General features: G+C 44.9%; 1 protein-coding gene across 2 annotated transcripts in view; it reads left to right on the top strand.

Annotated features, from left to right (window-relative positions):
• srebf1 (sterol regulatory element binding transcription factor 1) overlaps positions 1–21147 on the top strand; it is a 29799-nt gene extending 8652 nt beyond the window's left edge. Inside the window, exons 6-19 of one of the 2 annotated variants that reach the window (XM_045714317.2) lie at positions 583–700; positions 1174–1334; positions 4601–4817; positions 5017–5201; positions 8613–8871; positions 9972–10138; positions 10284–10452; positions 10810–10918; positions 13219–13328; positions 17009–17141; positions 17467–17632; positions 18054–18236; positions 18372–18483; positions 18814–21147. In XM_045714317.2, the coding sequence (XP_045570273.2) occupies positions 583–700; positions 1174–1334; positions 4601–4817; positions 5017–5201; positions 8613–8871; positions 9972–10138; positions 10284–10452; positions 10810–10918; positions 13219–13328; positions 17009–17141; positions 17467–17632; positions 18054–18236; positions 18372–18483; positions 18814–19034 (2310 nt within the window). In that variant the 3' untranslated portion in view covers positions 19035–21147. 2 annotated transcript variants of the gene reach the window in all.
• Positions 21148–24043: the final 2896 nt, after the last annotated feature.

Genomic DNA, 24043 nt, shown 5'->3' with positions numbered 1-24043 from the left:
CGAATGGCAGGAGTCAACGCAATCGCATATTAGATGACTCATTTGGAGTACTATTACATTTTTTTCAAAATACTATACATTATATATTCTTTTGCATACTGTTTAGTATGCTAGTATGGGTATTGGGACACGGCCACTGTTTTGTTTGTGGATTCCAATGTCAAGATGTTAATGCTGTGTTCGTATTATATCGAGGGAAGCTCACTGGTTGCATTCAAATGCATACTGTTTAACAGAGGCTCTTAAAATCTTGCATTAAGTTTGTATTCACCTTTTTCATCTGCTAAGCAGCTCAACAAGATGTTGTATTCACCTTTTTCTTCTGCTAAGCAGCTCAACAAGATGTTGTATTCACCTTTTTCTTCTGCTAAGCAGCTCAACAAGATGTTGTATTCACCTTTTTCTTCTGCTAAGCAGCTCAACAAGTTGTTGTATTTACCTTTTTCTTCTGCTAAGCAGCTCAACAAGATGTTGTATTCACCTTTTTCTTCTGCTAAGCAGCTCAACAAGTTGTTGTATTTACCTTTTTCTTCTGCTAAACAGCTCAACAAGTTGTTGTATTTACCTTTTTCATCTGCTAAGCAGCTCAACAAGTCGGCAATTCTGAAGAAGGCGATAGACTACATCCGCTACCTGCAGCAGTCCAACCAGAAACTGAAAAAAGAGAACATGGCCCTGAAGATGTCTGCCCAGAAGAACAGTGAGTGGTTCTCCTCCTCCCTGCCCTGGCTCTTCTTCTCCTTCTATGCCTGCCCTTTCCTCTCTTCCATCCTCCCTTTATCGTGATCCTATTGTTATTCATTATGAAGAAGAAGGATTCTTCATGGCTAAAGCTTTTAATTGCTCAAAGAAGTGCTTTGTGAAATGCAGTCATTTTCTGATAGCTAGTGCTGGTTGTGCTTGAATCAAGAGCTGGGCCCGTATTCATAAAGCGTCTCAGAGTAGGATGGCTGATCTAGGATCAGGTTCCCCCTGTCCATATAATTGTATTCATTATGATTTAAAGGCTAAACTGATTCTAGATCAGCACTCTGAGACACTTTATGGATACAGATATAGTTGTCATAACAGTGTGATGAGGTTGGCCTGAACTATTGTGAGGTTCATCCTTTCTTTCTCTACCTCCCTCTCTCTTCTCCTCCTTCCTCTCTCTCCCTCCTCTTTGCTCTCCAGAGTCTCTGAAGGACCTGGTAACCATGGAAGTGGACGGCCCACAGACGGACGTAAAGAGCGAGCTACCCACCCCTCCGCCATCCGACGTGGGCTCTCCCACCTCCTACTCCCACTGTGGCAGCGACTCAGAACCCGACAGCCCCATGGGGGAGGACAGCAAGGTGGGTTTCACAACCTGAGATGTGAAACCTCACTGAAAAGCATTGAGTGGAGCCAGTCAGGATACTGGATGTTACCCGTAACTAGAGTTGAACTTTTTGGGGAATATTCCCGTGGGAGTTAACGGGAATATATGGGAATTAATGGAAATATATGCAAATTAATATTAATACCATTTAAATGTAGATGTTTTTTGCATTGGATATATTTACCATATCATATGGAGACATAAACATAAACCTTTTACCTTATCATAAGTAGACATAATTGTAAATGATTAAATCCTTCCAATAGAAATAAAAAAAACTTTTGTTACGAATTTAGCTTTAATTAAATGAGTTGACTCACTGAACAACAAAAATGGAATATTGAATGATTCCCAATGATCCATGGCATCTCCCAAAAATGTTTTCAACATACATCTGTAAAATGATGGTCTAGAAACTAAAGCCTTGGTTGTCTTCCTCTCAGGCTTCCATGTCTTCTCCCTGGACCTCCTCAATGTCCACCTCTTGAACATCAGACTCTGAGGCCTCATCTTCACTGTCTCTTTCTAACCTTGTTGAGGATGGCTTGTTGTCAGGCTCAAAAAGCCTCAAATTTGCCCGGATGGTCACCAATTTTTCAACCCTTGTGTTGGTCAGCCTGTTGCGGGCTTTGGTGTGTGTGTTCCCAAACAAGGACCAGTTGCGCTCTGAGGCGGCTTATGTTGGTGGGATTTGGAGGATGATGGAGGCAACGGGAAAGAGCCTCAGATCCACAAAGTCCCTTCCACCAGGCGGCTGATGAGATATGTTGGCACGACTGCCATATTGCATCTCTATCCCAGAGCCCTTGCTTGGAAGTATACTTCACCAGACTGCCAAGAACCTTGCCCTCATCCAGGCCAAGGTGGCGAGACACGGTAGTGATGACACCATAAGCCTTGTTGATGTCTGCACCAGACAGGATGCTCTTGCAAGCATACTTGGGGTCCAACATGTACGCTGCGGCGTGTATGGGCTTCAGGCAGAAGTCTTCACGGTTTTTGATGTATTTCAGAACTGCAGTTTCCTCTGCTTGGAGCAACAGTGAAGTGGACAGGGCAGTACGGATTTCTTCTCATACATCTGCAAGCAGAGTCTGAATATCAGACAAGATGGCATTGTCTCCCTCAATCCGTGCTATGGCTACTGCTATAGGTTTCAGAAGTTTCAGGCTGCTTACCACTCTCCCAAAATACATAATCCAGGAGGATCCTCTTGATGGGGCTTTCCATATCGGCAGACTGTTTCTTGGAGAGACTCCTTCCCCTCCAGGAGTCTGTCAAACATGATGACAACACCACCCCAACAGGTGTTGCTGGGCAGCTTCAATGTGGTGCTCTTATTCTTCTCACTTTGCTTGGTGAGGTAGATTGCTGCTATAACTTGATGACCCTTCACATACCTAGCCATTTCCTTGGCTCTCTTGTAGAGTGTATCCATTGTGTTCAGTGACAGGATGCCCTTGAGGAGCAGATTCAATGTATGAGCAGCACAGCCAATGGGTGTGATGTGAGGGTAGGACTCCTCCACTTTAGACCAAGCAGCCTTCATGTTTGCAGCATTGTCTGTCACAAGTGCAAATACCCTCTGTGGTCCAAGGTCATTGATAACTGTCTTCAGCTTATCTGCAATGAAGAGACCGGTGTGTCTGTTGTCCATGGGGTCTGTGCTCTTGTAGAATACTGGTTGAGGAGTGGAGATGATGTAGTTAATTATTCCTTGCCCACGAACATTCGACCACCCATCAGAGTTGATTGCAATACAGTCTGCTTTCTCTATGAATTGCTTGACCTTCACTTGAACTCTACATCCAGCAAATTAGTAGATAAAGCATGTCTGGTTGGAGGGGTGTATGCTGGGCGAAATCTCTTCCAGTCCACATTGCCTGTGAGCATCAGAGGTGAACCAGTTGCATCATCAGCATTTCTCTGACTACGTTCATCCATTGAGTCAAAAAAACTTCTGATTCCAGGAGGACCATGAGCTGTTGCTATCGATTAGATGTCTGATTCATCATTTTCACCTCGAATAGAAGTAGAGGGACTTTTGTCAGAGGTTGCTTGTTGTGAGCACTGAGGGAACTTTATGCACTTGGCCAGATGATTCTGCATCTTTGTTGCATTCTGCACATATGATTTGGCACAGTATTTGCAAATGTACACAGCTTTTCCTTCTACATTAGCTGCAGGGAAATGTCTCCACACATCAAATAGTGCCTTGGCATTTTCCTGTAAAGATTAGAAAAAATTCCATGTACAGATAAATAGTTTAGCAGTTAGATTAAACAACTCCTTTGTAAGATAAATGTTTTAAAATGAAACATGTATGGAAACAGGTGAATTAACACTCCTCAGTTAGCAGGCTCAAGCAATTAAAACCCACATGGTAGCAGAGACTAACTAGCATAAATTGTTAACAAGTTATACATGATTTAAACACACTTTGCTGTAGGCTACTATTTACTAGTTAACAAAAAATCATGTATGTCATATAAAATATATTCACCCCACCCAGTATTGTAATCAAAACTTACCAGAAAGCATGTAGTCCTTGGCTCAGACAGTGTAGTAGTGTGGGCTCAATAGCATCTCATTAGTGTGCAAGATCTTGAGAATCAGCTGTACATGTGATGGAAGAGTGCACTGCGCATGTGATGGAAGAATGCACTGTGCATGCAGAGGGTTGGAATTCCATTGAATTGGGCATAGTTTAACCAAAATATGTCACAATACCTAGAATTGCCTTGTCTGTACCACAAAAAAGGTTCACTGTTATAAGCTAACCTTTTTTTGATGAATTTAAGCAAAATTCCCCAAATTCCAGGGCTTAACTTCCCATGGAAAATGTCCTGAAATTTCCCGGAAAGTTTCCGACCCATTGCAACCCTACCCGTAACTAATGCTTCTCGTGACTTTTTAAGAAAGGAGCTTGTAAGATGTTGGACTTCTCTGTTATAGTTACCTAGAATAGGACGCTATGAAAGGAAATGGTAATTCTCTAGCAACATACATCCTGTAGCAACAAGGCTGGAGACAAACTTAAACAGAGAAGCTAAACCGTTGTTTTGTTCAATGGCTAACCATTGGTGTCTCCAATTATCATGTAAAGTAAACTTATGTTAATAAGTTATAGTTCTTAGTTCTAACTCCCTGATTACAATTCTAGTTCCAGTTGCATTTCTGCTTCTTGCTTTAGGTCTGATTCTAACCCTGACTCCTTGTGTTCTGTCCTCTCCCGTCCAGCCGGCGGTCAATCTGATGGACACGTCCTCGTCCACCCCGGGCAGTGCTGGCATGCTGGACCGCTCCCGCATGGCGCTGTGCACATTCACCTTCCTCTTCCTCTCCCTCAATCCCCTGGCTGCCATGCTGTGTGGAGGGATGGGCTCCAGCACCACCGCTAACAACCACGCAGTGCATCCTGGGACAGGCAGGAACATGCTGGGCCTAGACAACGCAGGTATGGAGGGAAAGAGGGAGGGTGGCGGAGGTGTGTATCTGTGTCTTACTCCTAGTGAGCTCATCTAACACTCCCATGTGCATTTTCTTGTAAGTCCATCTCTTCTTTGTCTGTGCGTGTGTTTGCGTGCGTGTCTCCAAAACTCATTATGTGTTGTTGTGTGTCCAAAAGTCATCCTCTCTCTGTGTTCTCCTCCTAGCTGACTCGTGGGGCTGGATGGACTGGGTGCTACCCACTCTGTTGGTGTGGCTGCTGAATGGTGTGCTGGTGGCTGGGGTTCTGGTCAGAGTGTTGGTCTATGGAGAGCCAGTCACCAGGCCCCACTCTGGATCCTCCGTGCTGTTCTGGAGGCACCGCAAGCAGGCAGACCTCGACCTGGCACGGGTGAGAATATGGAGAATGTGATTTCGTCAAAATGGCACCCTATTCCCTATATAGTGCACTACCTTCCAAAATAGTGGACTATGTAGGGAATATGGTGTTCACTCAATGCTGTACAGTGGTTCTTCCTTTAAAAGTTACAAGCTTATGCTGCGACCGTTAGTGCTAGATGGTGGCATTCTGTCATTGCACCACACTATCACAAGGGGGAGTTAGACCGCTGATCTAGCGATAGTCTAAACTGTGGCACAAATTGACTGTCTTTTGGTAAATTAATGGAAGCGTTTTCAGTCTGAGAGTCTCCTCTGGCACTAGAGTCCTGCATCAGGCAACAACAAAAAAACTGTCGGTGTGCCTGGAGTTAAGAGAGAACTTGGGTAAATGGGGGAATTACACTTGACATGTGGACTTTCCCAAAAATAGGCACGGTGGGCTTTTGGTTTCTCTCACTCTAAAAACAAATAATTCTAAATAACAAAACTGGCTTTATTTACAAATTATTAAGAATGTCTCACCCCGTGTTCAATAATGGCCCTTTTCCCTTTATTCAGATTACAACCGCTCACTTGCAGTTATTTGAAAACAAAATCATCTCCAAAATATCATATTGTGGTTAAACTCAAATATTCTAATATACTAATTGATTAAAAAAAAATATATATTGGAACCTTTATCAAGTGGAAGGGGGGAAAGTAAGGAACTTGTCTGTCGGACCTGCATTAAAGACCAAAATTGGTTAAAGAAAATTGTGATAAATAAAAATATATACCAGTTTCATTTAAGGACCAAAGAAATTACAGCTGTGCCATATAGATTGCAAAATAGTTGGGAAAAGATAAACAGATTTTTTTTTTTAATGTTAACTGTTAATTTAAAAAAATGACATTGTGACCAAAGAGAACAGACGAAATGGACATAGTTTTCATCATACCAGCTTCTTTCAATGGTGCCACACGTTCCAGGGTTAGGACTGTAACCACCAGAGGACTTGAAAACAATGTTTCCATAACCTACTGCAGGACTAAAACCTAAGGGTTTAACCTTCTGAATGAATGATTATATTGAAGATGGAAGCCGCTTCTTAATGAGTACCGAGAGCCCATCTGTTATCCGACGATTATTATTATTGTTACTATTAACCCTGCATTATAATTATATAAAAGCCCCTTAGATAGTAGATAACATGTTTTCCAACACTTGTTTTTCACAAGGGCTATTAGCAGGACAATAGACATGGTGTGGTCCCAAAAACACCTCGCTGACAAAGGGTCCAGCATATCTCTTGATGTCATTGAATGTCTTGCCAGCTTTGATCCATGCCTGGGCCTGCAGTATGCAAAGTTGTTTGTTTGTCAGACGAATCATTGGGTCGAAACTACAGAACAGTACAAAACAAGAGAACACACATGGTTAATGTTCTGAGAAAAAATAAATAAATATATATAGTGTCTTACAGAGCCTTTCCGTAAGTTCACTCAAGTTTCTTCAACTGTCTTCTGACTGTGATTAGAGCTATGTTGATGTTGTGCAATGATGCCAGCAAATTCCAGATTGCCTTTGCCGATCGCTCATCATCTTCAACCATCAGTGAGTCGATGGCTTGAATAGTCTCGCTGGAAATGGAATACAATGTAAAAATGTGCAGCATACAGTAGACCAACAGTCAATTTATTTAAGCATTATTTTTTAGCATTATTAGGCCTACTTTACAGTATTGTAGCCTACAGTACCTGTTCATTTTCCTGGGCTTTCGTGTTCGGCGTAACACCGGCAAATAGCACTGTCCGTGACCATAATCCCAAGGTCAAACAGTATTTTACCGTAATGTTGAATTATTTAACACTCCTTTCTCTTCTCTGTGCTGGAGCTCGTAAGCCGTCCACCCTTGATGGGCTATCAGCAGGACAACAGACTGCGTTGTTTTCTAACCTCATCTGGATGGATCCATAATGAATTACTATGTGAATAAATATCACTGAATGACAGAAATATTGGAATAAAGTAGACTAATGAAGGCAACAAATAGTTGCTTACTGGAACCCCCAAAGTCATCCAGTTGTTATAATAGGATATGAAGCAGTAGCCTACCCAGGTGTGGTCAACTATTTCAGCACCGTTTTGCGCTCCTCTGAGACAAGCATGGGGACTGGACTTGATAAATCAATGAGATTCTTATTTTCACTGAATCTCTGTTTGGGTATTGGTTAGCCTGCAATTAGGGTGTGGAAATGTTAGGATTATTTTGCTCTTCACTCGCAGTCACTTAGTAGCCTACACCCGACCGGTCACGCTGTACAGTGCCACGGAAACCGTTTTTCTTGGAATAGAAACACCATAATATTAATCAAATTAATTAAGATACATTTCTTATTCAATCCCATGTACTATGTTCTTACAAAAAAGGTTTTAAATTCTCTAGTACAGCCAATATTAAAAACAGTCAAATGCTTCTCAAAGATGCCGTCTGGTGGTCAAACTAGCACTAACTCGCATATATGGCAACAATGGCTGACACTTAAATAACGTGCCATAGAATTCTGCCGCAGCCCTCAAGCTGTGCTGCAGTACAACGCAACTTTTAAGAAGAACCACTGTATAATGTAGATAGAAACGGGGCAATCCAAGAGGTTGCAATAAAATGAATATCAAAACATAGTTTACTTTGCCCTATGTCATTATAAATTACACAGAATGAATCATTAGATTGTAGAGAACAATCTTATAAACTTGCATTTGACACTGACAAAAATAGAACGTTCATTTGCTGTGACCGTTTAGACTGCACCTCTGTAGGTTGTATCTCTTCCAAATTTGGTGTTGTGAGGTGTTTCCACTGGTTGGACCAGTCAAAATTAATTGGATATCTTTGTCATTTTCACCTCCAGATCCTTGGCTTTCATTGCCTATAACTATGATCAATCTACATTGAGGGGCTGTTTCTAAGGCGATTTTTAAAGGGAGAAGACTCAGAAATACACAATGAAAACAGGAACAGATTGTCTTCGTGGAGGGTGGATATTGAAATTCAGTCTTTTAGCTTTGTAAATAAATATATATTTAGGCCCCATTTTAGTTTTGTATTCAGCGGATTTCATTTAGAAAACGCCGATGTCAGTTGACGTTTGAAGTTAGCGCCTTGGAGCAGCGCCACAGAGTTCTATTGAGCAGTGACCGCTTTTTGATTATGCCTGTGATGACATTCCATTCACTCTAAACATGCTAAATTCTCAGAGTAAATTGTCAGAAACCTTTTGAAACATATGTAACAGAAATTGGGTTTGGACTATTGTTTTTCTGACAATTTTCTATTGGATGGACATATTTCTATAAACCTTGAATTAATTATGCAGTCAACACACACACACATACCCATCCCCGCCACACTCTCACCCCCCCCTCTCCCTCTCTCAATAGGGAGACTTTGCCCAGGCCAGTCAGAACCTGTGGACCTGCCTCAAGGCCCTGGGTCGCCCCTTACCCACCTCTCAGTTGGACCTGGCCTGTGCTGCCCTGTGGGCCCTGCTCCGCCTCTGCCTCCAGCGGCTAGGGGTGGGTCGCTGGTTGGCTGCCAGGGCCGGGGGGCTCCGCGCCAGGGGGCTCCGGGAGGATGCGTGCAAGAGCAGCCGCGACGCTGCCCTGGTCTACCACCGCCTGCACCAGCTGCACATGACCGGTAGGTGGAAATTGGAAACTGGACTTGGCCTGTGGCGCAAATGCTAAGGGTTGGGCTAACCTTGTCTACTCACTCTGAGACCATGTTACTAGCTAGTTGATTGATATGATTTAAGTGTCATACACCTACCGGTACCCTGCCCACATGAGCTTACAAGACACTACAGAACAAAATAACATTGCTCGTTGCCAGTACAGCTACCATCTAGCCTCGCTACGCAACCGCGGCTACCATCTAGCCACGCTACGCAACCGCGGCTACCATCTAGCCACGCTACGCAACTGCGGCTACCATCTAGCCACGCTACGCAACCGCGGCTACCATTTAGCCACGCTACACAACCGTGGCTACCATCCAGCCTCGCTACGCAACCGTGGCTACCATCTAACTACGCAACCGCGGCTACCATCTAGCCACGCCACGCTACGCAACCGCGGCTACCATCTAGCCTTGCTACGCCACCGCGGCTACCATCTAGCTATGCAACCGCGGCTACCATCTAGCCACGCTACGCAACCGCGGCTATCCATCTAGCCACGCTACGCAACCGCGGCTATCCATCTAGCCACGCTACGCAACCGCGGCTACCGTCTAGCCACGCTACGCAACCGCGGCTACCGTCTAGCCATGCTACGCAACCACGGCTACCGTCTAGCCACGCTACGCAACCGTGGCTACCATCTAGCCACGCTATGCAACCGCGGCTACCATCTAGCCTCGCTACACAAACAGTACATTATGAACAAACTGAGCAATCTCAAACATGTCCTGTCTGAAACAGAATTTAAGCCTCTCGTCCCGTAACCAGAATACCTCAGGGTTATCACCAACATGTCTCAGATCCTCATACAGAGGGCAATAAAACAAACACTAAGTGGATTTCGATTTAGATCACACAGATCACACAGTAGGTACATTCTCTCCTCTGCAGTACTACTGTCCAATACAGAGTTATCCACTAGCTCCCTACTCCTACACACTTTATGTAGACCCGAGAGGAATGGATACGTGTTTTCAGGAGTCTTTGTCTGAAAAACCTGTGTTTTCTGTGTTTGGCTAAACAAACTGTCCATAATCAACATGTGGGTGTGTGCGCGCAGGTAAACTGGGCGGTAGCCACCTGTCTGCGGTTCACATGGCTCTGAGTGCTGTAAACCTGGCAGAGTGTTCAGGCTCCTGCCTCCCCGTGGCCACGCTAGGAGAGGTCTACGTCTCCGCAGCCCTACGAGTCAAAGCCAGCCTACCCAGACTCCTTCACTTCTCCTCCGTGAGTCACCGAGTTAGGTTACCAAGTGGTGTGTGTTTGTGAGAGGGGGAGATGGAGAGACTGACTGGCTATAATGTGTGTGTCTGTCTCTGTGTCTCTACCTCTGTACTCACTCCTGGTTCTCCATGTCTCTCTCCATCCCCAGCGTCTGTTCCTGAGCAGTGCCCGCCAGGCGTGTCTCTCCTCCAGTGGCAGTGTCCCCCCGGCCATGCAGTGGCTCTGTCACCCTCTGGGCCACCGCTTCTTTGTGGACGGGGACTGGGCCGTCCGCAGCACCCCCAAAGATAGCATCTACAGCCAGGCAGGGAACACAGGTCAGTACAGTAGACACACCTGCTGCACTGTCGGAACTAGAAGCACAAGCATTTCACTACACCCGCAACAACATCTGCTAAACACGTGTATGTGACCAATTTGATTTGACCACCCCACACACTGTCTGTGTCCCAAATGGCACCTTATTCCCTGGTATATTAGTGTACTACTATTGACCAGAGCCTCTCAGAAGAATGAGCATTGAGAGGCTCTACAGGTGGACAGCTTGTGTCTTTATGAAAGGAAACTCCTGTCATGGAAACTGGTTATGATGAAAGCAATATGGGCAACACATGTTTTCATTGTCTAAATTGGTTGCCATGACTATGCTAATTCTTCTCTATCTGTCTCCGTAGTGGACCCTCTGGCCCAGGTGACACAGGCCTTCAGAGAACACCTGTTGGAGAAGGCTCTGTACTGTGTGGCCCAGCCCCGGGGGGAGAAGAGCCCCAGTGATGGAGAGGGGTAGGTGCAACACACAGCCAAATAGTGTTCTCAGGTTATCTGCAGAAGTCTTAAAAATTGCCCTTATCAATCCCACAGAATTTTAGCTAGTGGTGGCTAAAGTTAGCTGACGTTTCTAGTGGCTGTAAAAAAAACATTTAAAAAGACCCATAGACTACTTTCAGGGTGTGGAGAACCATCTAACATTGAGTTGTAAAATACAGAATGTTGACTTCATTTATTCATATTTTAGGCCTTATTTTGTCTTAAATTGTCTACAATCCCTTTTTGAACAAGCCTTTTACGTGTGTGTTCTCAGGGAGAACTAATAGTCTTTTAAATACTTTTAACTAGCAACAGTTGAAGTCGGAACTTTACATACACCTTCGCCAAATACATTTAAACTCAGTTTTTCACAATTCCTGACGTTTAATCCTAGTAAAAATTCCCTGTCTTAGGTCAGTTAGGATCACCACTTTATTTTAAGAATGTGAAATGTCAGAATAATAGGAGAGAAAATGATTTATTTCAGCTTTTATTTCATCACATTCCCAGTGGATCAGAAGTTTACATATACTCAAATTGTATTTGGTAGCATTGCCTTTCAATTGTTTAACTTGGGTCAAACGTTTCGGGTAGCCTTCCACAAGCTTCCCACAATAAGTTGGGTGAAGGTTGGCCCATTCCTCCTGACAGAGCTGGTGTAACTGAGTCAGGTTTTTTGTTGTTGTTTTTTTAACCTTTATTTAGCTTGGCAAGTCAGTTAAGAACAAATTCTTAGAAACAGTGGGTTAACTGCCTATTTCAGGGGCAGAACGACAGATGTTTTACCTTGTCAGCTCTGGGATTTGATCGTGCAACCTTTCAGTTAATAGTCCAACGCTCTAACCACTAGGCTACCTGCTGCCCCTACCTGCCGCGGTTTGTAGGCCTCCTTGCTCGCACACGCCTTTTCAGTTCTGCCCTCAAATTTTCTATATAGTATTGAGGTCAGGGCTTTGTGATGGCCACTCCAATACCTTGAATTTGTTGTCCTTAAGCCATTTTGCCACAACTTTGGAAGTATGCTTGGGGTCATTGTCCGTTTGGAAGACCCATTTGCGACCAAGCTTTAACTTCCTGACTGATGTCTTGAGATGTTGCGTCAATATATCCACATAATTTTCCTCCCTCATGATGCCATCTATTTTGTGAAGTGCACCAGACCCTCCTGCAGCAAAGCACCCCCACAACATGATGCTGCCACCCCTGTGCTTCACGGTTGGGATGGTGTTCTTTGGCTTGCAAGCCTCCCCCTTTTTCCTCCAAACCTAACAATGGTCATTATGGCCAAACAGTTCTATTTTTGTTTCATCAGACCAGACAACATTTCTCCAAAAAGTATGATCTTTGTCCCCATGTGCAGTTGTAAACCGTAGTCTGGATTTTTTTATGGCCTTTTTGGAGCAGTGGCTTCTTCCTTTCTCAGCTGTCTTTCAGGTTATGTCGATATAGGACTCGTTTTACTGTGGATATAGATACTTTTCTACCTATTTCCTCCAGCATCTTCACAAGGTCCTTTGCTGTTGTTCTGGGATTGATTTGCAACAAGGTATGTTCATCTCTAGGAGACAGAACGCGTCGCCTTCCTGAGTGGTATGACGGCTGTGTGGTCCCATGGTGTTTATACTTGCGTACTATTGTTTGTACAGATGAACGTGGCACCTTCAGGCTTTTGGAAATTGCTCCCAAGGATGAACCACACTTGTGGAGGTCTACAATTGTTTTCTGAGGCTGATTTCTTTTGATTTTCCCATGATGTCAAGCAAAGAGGCACTGAGTTTGAAGGTAGGCCTTGAAATACATCCACAGGTACACCTCCAATTGACTCAAGTTATGTCAATTAGCCTATCAGAAGCTTCAAAAGCCATGACATCATTTTCTGTAATTTTCCAAGCTGTTTAAAGGCACAGTCATCTTAGTGTATGTAAACTTCTGACCCACTGGAATTGTGATACAGTGAATTATCAGTGAAATAATCTGTCTGTAAACAATTGTTGGAAAAATTACTTGTGTCATGCACAAAGTAGATGTCCTAACCGACTTGCCAAAACTATAGTTTGTTAACAAGACATTTGTGGAGTGGTTGAAAAACGAGTTTTAATGACTCCAACCTAAGTGTCTGTAAACTTCCAACTTCAACTGTAAGCTGTGTGTATTCCTCAGGGAGAACTAGTAGTCTTTTAAATACTTTTAACTAACTAAGCTGTGTGTATTCCTCAGGGAGAACTAATAGTCTTTTAAATACTTTTAACTAACTACGCAGTGTATGTATTCCTTAGGGAGTATGCAGATGCTCTGGAGTACCTTCAGCTGTTGACTAGTGCATCAGACGCCGCCGGAGCCAACACCCAGTCCTTCGCCATCGGATCCAACATGGCTACCGTCACTGGTATGACTCCTGGCCTTATATTTATATGTCTGTATGAGTGGTCCGAGTTTCACTTCTGCAGTTCAGGCACAATACTGGGTGTCTCTCAGTTAGGGTGTACATGACAGTGTATCTGTAGTCTAAAGTGGCTTCCTCTTCTTATCTCCTTTCTTTCAGTCACACTGATCTTCAGTAACATGGCTATCTTCTGACATTGCTTCCACTGATCCCTGTGTTGTCAGATCAGTGCAATCAAAGACAAGGAGAGGAAGCCACTCTAGACTATTGAGATGCCCCCTCAGATAGCCTCGCTCCTTTCAGCACCTCTCCCTCTCTCGCTCATTTTCTCTGAGAGGAGATGGGAGGTTAAAAGGCGTTGTCCTTTGCAGCGTTCCATCTACCAGTCCTGTCAAGCCTCTAATCATCTTGAAGAAGTAGCTAGAGAAGGAAGAGCTTTTGAAAGGAGACTTTCTTGGCATGGCGTTAGATTACCCAGTCAGCATAGCTGTCTCTCTGTGTGTGAGTGTGCATTTGATTGAATGTGATTTATTAGGATCCCCGTTAGTCGACGCCAATAGGAGCTATTCTTACTGGGGTACGACACATAACCAAAAATACATTACAGACAAAAGACTTTACATTTTAAACTGTGTGTGTGTGTGTGTGTGTGTGTGTGTGTGTGTGTGTGTGTGTGTGTGTGTGTGTGTGTGCGACACAAACAACAACACAGAGTAACACATGGAATAAACAAGCGTACAGTCAATAACACAATAGAAGCAAATTAACACTGGAGTTATAGATGAGCAGATTATGATGTGCAAGTAGAAATACTGATGTGCAAAAGAGCAGAAAAGTAAATAAAAACAGTATGGGGATGAGGTAGGTAGATTGGGTGGGCTATTTACAGATGGGCTATGTACAGCTGCAGTGATCGGTTAGCTGCTCAGATAGCTGATGTTTAAAGTTAGTGAGGGAAGTATAAGTCTCCAGCTTCAGCGATTTTTGCAATTCGTTCCAGTCACTGGCAGCAGAGAACTGGAAGGAAAGGCGACCAAAGGAGGGATTGGCTTTGGGGATGACCAGCGCGCTACGGGTGGGTACTGCTATGGTGACCAGTGAGATATACCTGCTGGAGCGCGTGCTACGGGTGGGTGTTGTTATGGTGACCAGTGAGCTGAGATAAGGCTGAGCTTTACCTAGCATAGACTTTTATAGATGACCTGGAGCCAGTGGGTCTGGCGACGAATATGTATCGAGGGCCAGCCGACTAGAGCATACAGATCGCAGTGGTGGGTGGTATAAGAGGCTTTGGTAACAAAACGGATGGCACTGTGATAGACTGCATCCAGTTTGCTGAGTAGAGTATTGGAAGCTATTTGTTGTGCTGTGAGATGTTGCTTTTTGTTTTTTGAAACCAGGTTTGCTGTTCACTTGTGCTATATGAGATGGAAGGGAGTTCCATGTGTAACCGATGTGAAATGGCTAGTTAGTTAGCGGTGGTGCGCGCTAATACCATTTCAATCAGTGACGTCACTCGCTCTGAGACTTGAAGTAGGGTTTCCCCTTGCGTTGCAAGGGCCGCGGCTTTTGTGGCGCGATGGGTAACGATGCTTCGTGGGTGTCAGTTGTTGATGTGTGCAAGGGTCCCTGGTTCGAGCCCAGGTTGGGGCGAAGAGAGGGACGGAACCTACACTGTTACACATGCACTCATGGCTCTGTATAATACTGTATGTTTCCTAGAATTTGTTCTGGACCTGGGGACTGTTAAAAGACCCCTGGTATCATGTCTGGTGGGGTAAGTGTGTGTGTCTGTCAGTGCGGTGTCTAAGTTGACTATGCAAACAATTTGGAATTTCCAACACATTTAATATTTATTATAAAAACTCTTAGCCAAGAGAGACTGGCGGACAGACGTCTCCCCATCTTTACAACCATTGAATCTATATGTTTTGACCCTGATAGATTGTAAACTAAGGTAACACCAAGTAATTTAGTCTCCTCAACTTGTTCAACAGCCACACCGTTCATTACCAGATTCAGCTGAGGTCTAGAACTTCGGTAATGATTTGTACCAAATACAATGCTCTTAGTTTAAGAGACCACTTTATTATTGGCCACCCATTCCATAATTGACGGCAACTCTGTTAAGGGTTTCAGTGACTTCATTAGCTGTGGTTTCTGATGCGTATATGGTTGAATCATCAGCATACATGGACACACATGCTTTATTTAATGCCAGTGGCAGGTCATTGGTAAAAATAGAAAAGAGTAGAGGGCCTAGAGAGCTGCCCTGCGGTACACCACACTTTACATGTTTTACATTCGAGAAGCTTCCATTAAAGAAAACCCTCTGAGTTCTATTAGAGATATAGCTCTGAATTCATGATATGGCAGAGGGTGAAAAGCCATAACACATACATTTTCTCAACAGGTTACGGTTAATAATATCAAAGGCTGCACTGAAATCTAACAGTACAGCTCCCACAATCTTCTTCTTATATATTTCTTTCAACCAATCATCAGTCATTTGTGTCAGTGGAGTACGTTTTGAGTGCCCTTCTCTATAAGCATGCTGAAAGTCTGTTGTTTATTTGGTCAAATGCTATTTTTTTCCAACAGTTTGCTAAGTGCTGGCAGCAAGCTGATAGGTCTGCTGTTAGAAGCAGTAAAGGCCGCTTTACCACTCTTGGGTAGCGGAATGACTTTGGCTTCCCTCCAGGCCTGAGGACAAAGACTTTCCTCTAGGCTCAGAGTAAAGATATGACAGATAGGAGTGGCTATAGAGTCAGCTACCATCCTCAGTAGCTTTCCATTTGTATTTTTTATTTAACCTTTATTTAACTAGGCAAGTCAGTTAAGAACAAATTCTTATTTACAATGACAGCCTACCATCTAAGTTGTCAATGCCAAGAGGTTTGACATTATTGATCGATGACAATCATTTTCCCACCTCTCCCACACTAACTTTACAAAATTCAAACTTACAATGCTTTTCTTTCAGTATTGTTTTTTTTATGCATGAGTACGATGGCTCACTATTCGTTGTTGGCATTTCCTGCCTAAGTTTGCCCACTTTGCCAATGAAGTAATCATTAAAATAATTGGCAACATCAAATGGTTTTGTGATGAATCAGCCATCTGATTTGATGAAAGCTGTTTTGGCCCAATGTTAAGCAAAGGAGGTCTGCTCCCTTGGAGAGATGTGGCTATCAGTATAGCTGCAGTATTAGCAGGTTGTGACCATGCCAGAGGGGGAACAGATTGAAACTCAGGTCGTCATCACCAGCTGGATTTGATCATGTGTGAAACGGAGAGAGATAAAGAAAGGGATAGTGTCTGTGTTTCAGCAGGTCTGGATAGTCCCAAATAGATGGTTTGTAGATTGATGTTCTAAAACTGTCAACATCATGTCAACTAACTATCCTCTAACCTTCAACCTACATTTAAAACTAAACTCTTCCCTAATATTAACCCTAGGCCTCAACCAAAACGTAACCCTTGCCCTTACCCTAAACCTAACCCCAAACTTAACCCTAAACATAACCCTGAACTTAACCCCAGCAAGCTGTTGTGCATCAACAGAGTTACAGTTGATATCTCTAGATCAGCTATAGGAACTATCCAAATAATAACCTGTCTCTGTGTGTATTTTATTTCACATCTGTCTGTCTGTGTCTGTAAACCTTGTCTGGGACCTCCAGGCTGTGACCTTCATTCCAAATGGTGGTCGTCGGTTGCCGTGGTGATCATTAACTGGCTCCAAGGAGACGACGCAGCGGCCGAGAGACTGTACCCCGCCGCCGAGCACCTGCCCCGTAGTCTACAGACTGCAGAGTGAGTGTACACCACACACACACACACACACACACACACACACACACACACACACACACACACACACACACACACACACACACACAGCCGAGGGACTGTACCCCGCCGCCGAGCACCTGCCCCGTAGTCTACAGACTGCAGAGTGAGTGTACACACACACACACACACACACACACACACACACACACACACACACACACAGCCGAGAGACTGTACCAAGCTGTAGTAGAACATGCCAGAGTGACATACAGACATCCCCACACACACACACTTCCCCAGGTCTTCTCCACCACCTTTCTGAAAAGGGTTTTTCATGTGTGCTCAGGAGTCCGTTGCCCAGGGCGTCTTTGAACACGTTCCGAGGGGTGCGAGCCATGCTGACCAAACCAGAGAACTGTCAGCTGAGTCTGAGCCACAGTGAGAAGGCCAGCGGCCTGCTGAGAGACAGCCTCAACCTGGGACCACACTGTCACAGCAGCAGCCTAGACAAGGTACACACACACTCACTCGCACACACACACACAGCAGCTATGGCCAGAGCTGTGGTGCATTGTAGTTGCATTGCATGTGTCTCAGCTGGGTGCAATGTTCCTGCAGTGCAAGACAGAGCTGGGCCCCATACAGCACAATGTTCCTGCAGTGCAAGACAGAGCTGGGCCCCATACAGCACAATGTTCCTGCAGTGCAAGACAGAACTGGGCCCCATACAGCACAATGTTCCTGCAGTGAAAGACAGAGCTGGGCCCCATACAGCACAATGGACAGGAGACATCAATACACCCCGACACACTGTTACTGCCTTTCAAACTAATGTCATTTTCAATACGCACACCATAAGGTTTCCTTCTCTGTCTCTCTGTCTCTCTGTCTTTCTCTCTCGGTCTCTCTGTCTCTCTCTTTCTCTCTCCCCAGGTGGTCCAGTTGCTGCTGTGTGACCTGCTGCTGGTGATGCGGACCAACGTGTGGCGTCTGCAGCAGAGCTCCAGTCCCGGGGGTCTCTCCTTGCAGGCCTCCCCGGCCGAGCTGCACGGCTTCCAGCAGGACCTCTCCTCCCTCAGGAAGCTGGCCCAGAGCTTCAGGCCCGCCATGCGCAGGGTAGGACGTGCAGGAAGACATACACATGTAGACACAGGCACATGCATGTATATGGACATAGGTAGATAGAGGTAGATTTCTGACTTATCACTCATCAAACACTGTTCTCTCTCCTCTCCTCACTCTCTCCCTCAGTTGTTTCTTCATGAGGCAACCGCCAGGCTGATGGCTGGGGCCAGTCCCACGCGAACACATCAGCTCCTGGACCGTTCGCTCAGACGCAGAGCCACCCCCGGAGCCAAGACGGGTAACTGCAGAGAGGGTTTTTTGTAGTTTGCGTGTGTGAGAAAGGTTGGAAGTTCTGTGGGTTTTGTGTGCGCTTTTTCAAGCCTTTCATAATGAGACAGAAAGGGACACGGATGCGATATGAGTGTTGTTATCTGTGTAGTATCCCTCTCTGTGTCCCCCACAACTCACGTGTGTGTGTGTGTGTGTGTGTGTGTGTGTGTGTGTGTGTGTGTGTGTGTGTGTGTGTGTGTGGTGTGTGTGTGTGTGTGTGTGTGTGTGTGGTGTGTGTGTGTGTGTGTGTGTGTGTGTGTGTGTGTGTGTGTGTGTGTGTGTGTGTGTGATTCTACAGAGGAGTGTGAGATGCGTCCTGGCCAGAGGGAGCAGGCTGAAGCGGTGATGTTGGCGTGTCGCTACCTGCCCCCCTCCTTCCTGTCGGCACCGGGCCAGCGGGTGGGCATGCTGGCGGATGCAGCCCGGACACTGGAGAAGCTGGGGGACAAGCGCACCCTCCACGACTGCCAGCAGATGATCATTAAGCTGGGCAGCGGCACTACTGTCACCTCTGCCTAGACTATACAGAGCGAGGCAGAGAGACCAGCCCCCCCCCCCCCACACACACATACACACACATGGATGAAGGAGGTTTTTGGCATTTGGCCTGCAGCTGACGAACAGACATACAGACAGTCTAACTAGACATTGAGAATCATATCAGGCATACAGACAGACGAATAAACACACCTGACAGTTACCTGCCATTAGTTTCATATCACCTGTCAGTAGACAGCTCTCAGAGTGACAGTTTAGCAGGGGAGGACTTCACCCCAGTAAAGTGTTGCTATTGACATTGTTGACATGATCTGTCATGTAAGCTAGTCGTCATCATCCAGGATATATAGGTTCACATTTCTGTTTCTTTTCTATTCCCCTGCGTGAAATGCACTGTAGTGGCGGAGTGTGTCCACTGGGTGGGGTTCTGGCGCCCTCTGCAGGACTGTGAAGGTGTGATGGCTGGGAGTGTGTGTGCGAGCAAGAGAGGGTGAGAGGAAGGGGAAAGGTTTTTACCTGCAGTTATACACTACTAGCCCCATGTTTTGATTGGACGATGCACCTTACAAAGCGAAGCACTCTGTTGTGATTGGTGTGTTTAGAGAGTGGCTGTCTCTGATTGGCTGCGGTGGGAGGAGCAAACTGCGTTGGGACAGACTGGTCTTTTTGAGGAGCACAACATTTCAGAAAAGAAATAGAAATATATCGTGTAGAGCAGACGGGTTTCTCTATCATGTTGAAAAGAGGACCATGACAGAGCTATACATTGTTTCTATCTGCGATGGTCTGAAATGTTGCATCTCTGTCACGTCTTTTAATCTGCACTGGCCCAGAGGGGCTGTATTTGAGGAGTTCTGTAATATTGTGGCTTTTCCTTTTCATATTATTTTCTTTATTGTTGTTGCTGTGTATATATTTTACAGTGTATTTATAATCTGTCTGAGATTTGTTCTGTTGATCAGTATTTTCCATTGTCTGGGTGATCATTATTACTTTCCACCCTCATTGTGTAGCATAGGCAGAGGCTTGGGGTCCAATGGGGAGTATGGATGCGTCCCAAATGGCACCCTATTCTCTATATGGTGCACTACTTCCTATGGACCCTAGTCAAAAGTAGTGCACCACAAAAGGGAATAGGGTGCCATTTGGTATGTGTTACTTACCAACTATGGCAACAAACATAGGTTAAGTGTATCAAAAAAGGGGACAGTGTCCATGTTCTTTTGTGGCAAAGGAGGGTCAAAGACCATTCAATATTGTCATCAGACTCATGTGAGCGTTTGCACTATTGCGCAAGGTGTGTGCTGCCATTATGATGATATCGGAAAGAGTTGGAGGTGTTGAGTCCTCGAGCGATAGGCTCCAGTCTAGGGTTGAGCCGCCGGGCCACCCATAACAGAACATTGACTTTAATGGGAATGTCCATTCTAGTAATTATATTTCTATGGTGGTGACCCCCCCCCCCCTCCCCAAAGTCACTCCGTTCAAGACCAATAGCTTACAAATGAGTCCGAGTCTCATCTAGTATTTCTAGATCTCATGATTTAATATACTCTTGTTAATATCATCTCTTCTTCAAAAGAAGGCCTGTAGCGAGGCTGCCACACCCTCCTGTAGTCAGGCCCCTGGGTCCTGTTCATTAGGCCCCAAATGGAAGAAAATGGGTTGTTCTTGTCCAATAAGAAACTGTAATTTTTGTTTTCCGTTGCAAAACGTTTTTAAAACGTGTGCTCCTTTTGAACAGGACCCATATGTTAAAAAGACAGAGTGAAAGAGTTTTGTGTGTGTGTGTGTGTGTGTGTACAACCCTGTTCCAGAACCACAGTTTTTGTTTTCAGAAGACTGTAAAACCCGTTTTGGTTCTTTAGCATGCTTTTGTTGTTTATCCCAGGACATGCTAGTTTCTAATGGTGTATCATTGTAAATGACTGGCTGAGGGACACTGGACTGATGATTCCTTCCCAGTGTGTTGGGTCAGTCTGTGGTGTGACTGTTAAATCATCACAACCACATCTCAACATGTAGTGTTATTATGTTTCTTAATCAACATATTCTTTCCTTCCCTGGCTTTCTCCTTCTTTGCTCATTGGTTTATTCCTGGATATGTAAATAAAAATACAATTTTGTAACGAAATGCCTCGGTCTCTTGTGGTGCTTTGATGGGGGATCCTACAAGAAAATCCTGATGTGCCCTTGAGCAAGGCACTTAACCCTAATTGGTCCAGGGTCACTGTTGATAATGGCAGATCCTGGCTGTGACCCCACTCTCCGAGGGTGTCTCAGGGAGCCAGACCCTGGCTGTGACCCCACTCTCCGAGGGTGTCTCAGGGAGCCAGACCCTGGCTGTGACCCCACTCTCCGAGGGTGTCTCAGGGAGCCAGACCCTGGCTGTGACCCCACTCTCCGAGGGTGTCTCAGGGAGCCAGACCCTGGCTGTGACCCCACTCTCCGAGGGTGTCTCAGGGAGCCAGACCCTGGCTGTGACCCCACTCTCCGAGGGTGTCTTAGGGAGCCAGACCCTGGCTGTGACCCCACTCTCCGAGGGTGTCTCAGGGAGCCAGACCCTGGCTGTGACCACACTCTCCGAGGGTGTCTCAGGGAGCCAGACCCTGGCTGTGACCACACTCTCCGAGGGTGTCTCAGGGAGCCAGACCCTGGCTGTGACCCCACTGTCCGAGGGTGTCTCAGGGAGCCAGACCCTGGCTGTGACCCCACTCTCCGAGGGAGTCTCAGGGAGCCAGACCCTGGCTGTGACCCCACTCTCCGAGGGAGTCTCAGGGAGCCAGATCCTGGCTGTGACCCCACTGTCCGAGGGTGTCTCAGGGAGAGTTGGATATGCAAAAAACACATTTTATTTTACCTTTATTTAAATAGGCAAATCAGTTAAGAACAAATTCTTATTTCCAATGAAGGCCTAGGAACAGTGGGTTAACTGCCTGGGTTAATTCACACATGCGTGTTATTACACACTTGTATATGTGTGAAATAGGACAAATATAAGCACCTGCCAAATAAATGTTATTATAAAAATGTCAAAATGAAAACTAATCATGAAAAACAATTTAGTAAACTGAAATAAAATTATTAACAAACCTGTTTGAAACCATAGTTTCATTATAGTTCTATCTTGGGCTCCAAAACGAACTAAATAAAATAAAAACCATCATGAAAATGTTTTTAAATGTTTTCTGGGAAAAGTCCAGGGTTTTGGGGTTACGCTGCTGAATCTGGCGGGTAAATGCGTCCAGAAGATGGCGATGTTGTGCATTGCTGTCACCATACTAGAGTATGTGACCGGAGCTGGAGCTGGAGCTGGAACTGGAGGCGGAGCTGGAACTGGAACTGGAGTGGAGCTGGAGCGGAGCTCGCCCAATTTGACTGGAGTGTGGCTCGAGATTGCCAAAGGCTGGGGCGTCCAATTTTGCTCCAGTACCGCTCCACAAGCGCTCATTTTACGAGCTCAGTGCATGCCTGGCCCAGCATGCATTTGTAGTCTACTTGTGTGCTGCTACAGCCCTTTGCTTTAGCTACTGTCATGGAGTTTACTAAATATGTTCATAAAGAAACTGATAATACACACAGGTGAAAAATCATGGTGACTTAAAAAGATGAGGACCAATAGCAAGATAGGGAGTGCAGTGATGTCGTGTCCACAACTAAAGAAGACAGGGATTGCGGACATGCAGTGTCCACAACTAAAGAGAGGGATTGCGGACATGCAGTGTCCACAACTAGAGAGGGATTGCGGACATGCAGTGTCCACAACTAAAGAGAGGGATTGCGGACATGCAGTGTCCACAACTAAAGAGAGGGATTGCGGACATGCAGTGTCCACAACTAAAGAGAGGGATTGCGGACATGTAGTGTCCACAACTAAAAAATCAATGTTGAATCTGAAAAGATACGTATCCCAAAATCATGATGGTGTACTTATGTGCACTTGCTAGCAGAAAGGAACGAGGTGGGTAGATAACTGTCATTGTAGCTTAGTATTTATAAACACAAAATCAGATCTCTTATACGTTTCGTTCATTTTTGTTCTATTACCTATACAATAGGCCATAATTGATTTTGGCCCTGGCATATTCCCATGTTCAAGGAGCTTTCGGTTTTGATTTGGTTATTTTGCCTAAAAAAAACGTTAGGCCTGCCTATAGAAAAATAAAAAAACAACTCTGCATCTCTGCCCAACCTGGCAAGAGTGGCCGAAAGGTGTTTAGCATCCCCAGTGGCTCTGAAAGTTTAGAGAGGGTATTCTCCGCTGCTGGCCTGCTCTCCAGACACCATCACATGAGCCTGAAGCCACGGACTGGCAAAACTCATGTTTCTAAAAATGAATTCAATGGCATTAATTTGTCATTTTTCATTTAATTTGTATTTCATTCTAAGTAAGTCACAGCCTATATGCGCAATTTATAGACTATAATGATTTAATTCAACCAAAAGTTGTTTAAATACTGAGAGCTTTATGTCCCTACCAGCCGAGTGTCACACTCACACATGCTTCACTATGTATTTCTTTGTAGGCTATGACCTTGAAGTAATTGAAATAACATAGACTAAATAATTCATTTTTGCTCTTTGTCTCACTGCTGACCTATTTAGAGTGTTTATATTCTGTTTAATAAGACATGTAGCCTATTTGAAATGATGTGTGCTTCTTACGTTCACCTTTTTATGTTTATTCAAATACTTTTCATTCAAATCCATATGGTTTGGTTTCAATACTTCAAAACCAATTGGTAGGTCCAGGTATTCACAAAAATAGGTTGGTTGATTGGAGTGGATTTGGAGCGGCAGTGTTTTTCACCCTCGGGGGCGCATAGCAGTGTTTAGCAGAGGGTGGGAAAGGACCTGGAGCACAGAGCGGTGGACAAGCGCCACTCCATAAGAGAGCGATGAACAGGTCTTCCAACCACAACTCTGCTCACAGGCTCTGCACCACACTAACACAAAACTAGTCAAAGTTTTACAGCAGTATGCTGTCAATTGTAGTGCTTTGTGGGAACATTGTGTGTGTGTGTGTGTGT

The sequence above is a fragment of the Salmo salar genome, chromosome 03, assembly GCF_965601325.2.
Source record: "Salmo salar chromosome 03, fSalSal1, whole genome shotgun sequence".
Classification (NCBI taxonomy): Eukaryota; Metazoa; Chordata; class Actinopteri; order Salmoniformes; family Salmonidae; genus Salmo; species Salmo salar.
Note: the sequence above shows the minus strand (reverse complement) of the source record. Positions and strands in the feature narration are given on the sequence as shown.